Source organism: Monoraphidium neglectum (assembly GCF_000611645.1).
Source record: "Monoraphidium neglectum strain SAG 48.87 unplaced genomic scaffold scaffold05030, whole genome shotgun sequence".
NCBI classification, from domain to species: Eukaryota; Viridiplantae; Chlorophyta; class Chlorophyceae; order Sphaeropleales; family Selenastraceae; genus Monoraphidium; species Monoraphidium neglectum.
Genome location: NW_014008600.1, coordinates 1 through 3,666, shown reverse-complemented (window position 1 = coordinate 3,666; position 3,666 = coordinate 1). Strand labels below are relative to the sequence as shown.

The 3,666-nt window shown below is 59.7% G+C and overlaps 1 protein-coding gene across 1 annotated transcript; it reads right to left on the bottom strand.

Moving 5' to 3' along the window:
- Positions 1-1,883: 1,883 nt before the first annotated feature.
- Positions 1,884-2,372, bottom strand: MNEG_15100 (hypothetical protein; the record flags this gene model as incomplete). The annotated part of the gene is made up of 1 exon (XM_014036429.1): positions 1,884-2,372. The coding sequence occupies one exon, from the start codon at positions 2,370-2,372 to the stop codon at positions 1,884-1,886; it is 489 nt and encodes a 162-aa protein (XP_013891883.1).
- Between the last annotated feature and the right edge of the window lie 1,294 nt (positions 2,373-3,666).

Below are 3,666 nucleotides of genomic sequence, written 5' to 3'. Positions count from 1 at the left end.
GGGGTGCGGGGTGCGGGGTGCGGGGTGCGGGGTGCTGGCTCATGGGGTGAGAGTGAGGGAGAGAGGGGTTGTGTGTACCTGATTCCCTTCTTATTAATGGGGGTGTTGCACGGGGGTTCACGCAAGCCTGGTTGGTGCCACAAGTTACTAGCAAGGGTGACTAACGCCTCTTGGAATGCTTTGCAGAAGGCAAACGACCCCACAGCGGGATGGTGCCGCCCAGTGGGCGCTTCATGTGCGCACGCATTGGGGTGCGTGCGTTGCTGGCACAGTGACGGACCGAGCGCTCATCTGTCTCGCGCAGGCGTGCAGCGAAACGGCCAAGAGCCTGGCCAATGTGGTGGAGACCTCACAGTCGACTGGGGTTGCGGCGGTTTGGATGGCGCTGAAGCGGCTGCTGCCCATCCCAGGGTAGTAGTGGACCAAGGGGGCGCTGTCCTTAATGATGTCACTCAATGGACTCTGGCTGGTATCGTGCTCTTACCTGTGTGTCCATTTGTGATTGTGAACAGCACGAACAGGCCTGACTCATCACAAAGTGTATCTACCACATGGCGCAATCCTGACCGTGTTGGGTGCTGTAACTACACCAACAGTACTACATTAGGCGGTTTCCAGCGCCGGGAGGGGGTGATGGCACTGGCGCCGGGGCGCGGCGGGGCCGGCGGGGGGCACAAATAGGTTTTGGGGTGCGCTCGATTGCGACGGGCAGGGTCTGAGAGGGGATGAGCGGTGCGGGCCGCGCGCTTTTGTGCTGTGCCTCTGGGGGCGGGGCTGGTCACTATAACTCGCGTGCAGGTACAATAACTGGAGCCAGGGGGGGGGAGTGGAGTTGCGGCGCGGGGGGTGTGGCATGTTGGCTAGCGGGACGATGAAGATAGAGGCCAAATATCCACAAAGCAGAACACATGCCTGGGGCAGGTGCTGCGTGCGTCCGGCCTTATGCTCGGTCGCGGTCACTTGGGCTTTGGTTTGGTGCTGCAGAAACCCAAGGTACCGTAGCGGGGGTCCGTCCACCTGCAGTGGGTGTGTGGTGATTGAGTACTGTAGCATGCCAGAAAGCCGAACAGCGCATGCCTTTTGCAAACACCCAAGCATAAGCACACCATCGTGCATGCTATGCAGCAACTGCCCTACATTCGTATGCCGAATGTGGTGAGGCATGCCCGTGTCCAGCCAGCTGCAGGCTGCGCCTCCACCCAACACTGACACGTACGAATGGTAGGGAGCGTTTAAGTGATTATAGTGTACGGCGCCGACACAGATTCCATTCCCCCGCCCTGCGTCAAGTGTGGCAACACAACGGTAATTGATCTCCATAATAGTTATCATACTGCAAGGGTGATGCAAGGGTACCGTGGGGACGGGGCCGCTTTGTGTGCTTGCTGAGCAGCGGCAAGGCAAGTGCCAGGCTCTATCTCTTCGATGCAGTGCAGCGATGATGCACGGCGGGGCCTGCGATTAGTCATTGTTAGGATGACAAATAGCTGGGTGTCTTGCAGTGAAACTTTTGACTGAACGCCGGACACGATGCTGTCCCGGCTCCCGGGGGCTCGGCAGCAATGGTCTGGTGCACATGCAGCTGGTTGGGCAGCTGGTACCTGAGAAGGCTGGTCAAACCGCGTATTGAGCAGGAGTGCTTGTGAGATGTGAAGTCTTACAGGGGACAGTTGCCGCTCAGCCGATAGCTGGCAACGGTAGTGCAGCAGACAACAAAATCACAAAGGCACGCCCGGAATCATTGGCTTGAAAGCGTAAAGAAAGCCTGCATGTGCACGAACTTCTTGGCACTACTGCTCATAACCCAGTGGGAAGCCACAGGATAATGGTGCAGCGCGTTGCATATGTTACTTGGATGAAAGCGCAAAGTCCCATGTGCGCAATCAGCCGAGCAGGCCGCCGGTCGTGTCACCGAGCAGGCCCCGCACGTCGTTCAGTGTCAGCCCGCTGGTGGGAACGCCGATGTTGTTAATGCTGGCGATGATGGAGTTGGTAAGGGCCTGGATGGTGGGGGGGACCGCGTTGGTCCCGGTGCCGGTGCTGGTGCCGGGGCCGAGGAGGTTGGTGACGATGGGGCCGGCGACGGGGAGGCCGCCAACAAGGCCGGTGGCGGTGTTGGTCACGCCGCCAACGGTGTTGAGGACACCCCCCAATGTGCCGCCAACGGAGCCGACAAGAGGGCTGACGACGCCGCTGACAAGAGGGCTGACGACGCCACCAACAAGAGGGCTGACGACGCCGCCGACAATGGGGAGGCCGCCGGCAGTGGTGCCCACAGTGCCCACGAGGCCGTTCACGGTGCCAATGACGCCGCTCAGCTGCTTGAGGTCGCGCGCCGCAAGGGCGGGCGCGGCCAGGACCAACAAGGCCATGGCGGCCACAGCGAAAATGCGAGCCATTCTCCAAATACGACAAATGGGGTGCTGAAACCTGTGTCTTTGTGAGCATGGAGGGGGGGGGGGCGGCGGCACGACGGCTCATGATGTGCCGCGGGATGGGTGGGATGGAGGTGTGACCGTGGGGGATGGGGGCCTGGGGTGGCTGAGCGCGTTGCTGTTCAATACAAGATATACACCCGCATCGAGAATCATGCAACACCCCGGACGACGGTGCCCACGTGGAGGGCGCGAGGGATGGACTCCGGTGCGATACTAGGCGTGGGTGCCGGTGTTGGAATGAATGGAATCAACACGTCTTAGACTCTTACTGTGTAAAAATCGTCGTATCATGCATGCAGTAGTAAATCTTACTAGCACCCAGATTCCGACCACGCGTCATGACAACTGGCAATAGGGTAATCAATCAAGGTGCCTTGTGACACCCCGGAAAGGTGTGTGCGGACAGCGTGGCCCTCCATAGACCGAGTTGTTATTTGTGTTGAGCTCAGATTCTGCGTCACACGTGAGTTTCTGTGGCTATAGGCGGCACGCGACGAGCTGTGCCTGTGTTTTTGAGGCGTGACTCAGGCACGAGCAGCCGTCACCTGCAATTACTCCCTGCATCGAGCCCAGTGAGGGTCCATACGGCTGCGATGAAGGACACGAGGGACTCTGATTCGTGGATTTAGACCGAAATTCCGTCGTACCATGCATACAGTAACGATTGCGATTACCGTGGGGCGCCTAGACTGGTCACCACCGTAGACACCGCACACGGCAGATGCGGCAAGCAGCAGTATGCTCAAATCGAGTGGGTATCCCTGCCCGTGGATTTACTCTTTGTTTCTGAGGCCAGCGCCGTGCGTTTCACTTGGCGCAGCAGTGGGCGCCAGGGCGGGAAGGCTTGGGCCGACCACGCGCTGAAGACCGAGTCGTCAGCGCATGGCACTTGGGTTACTGTCTGCACACAGGCAGCGCAAGCTCAAGTTCACCGGATTTCAAGTCCTGGGCTCTGGCCCCCTGTTTTGTTGTACACCACAAGCCACATGCGCTGGCCTGCTTGCCGCACGCATCGCACGAACTCGGCATAGCAATTCGCCACTGCTGCTGCTCTGCCGCCCGACGCAACATTGCAACTCTGCCTTGCCCCGCCCCCCACCCATGCGCTGTCACACCTGCTCCTGCTATGCAACGGGCGAAGAGCTGCTTATGTGAGCCCGCCCTTTCCTGAGTGTATCCGAAATTCTATCGGGGCGGTGGGGGTGGGGGTGGGGGGTCGGGTCCACAT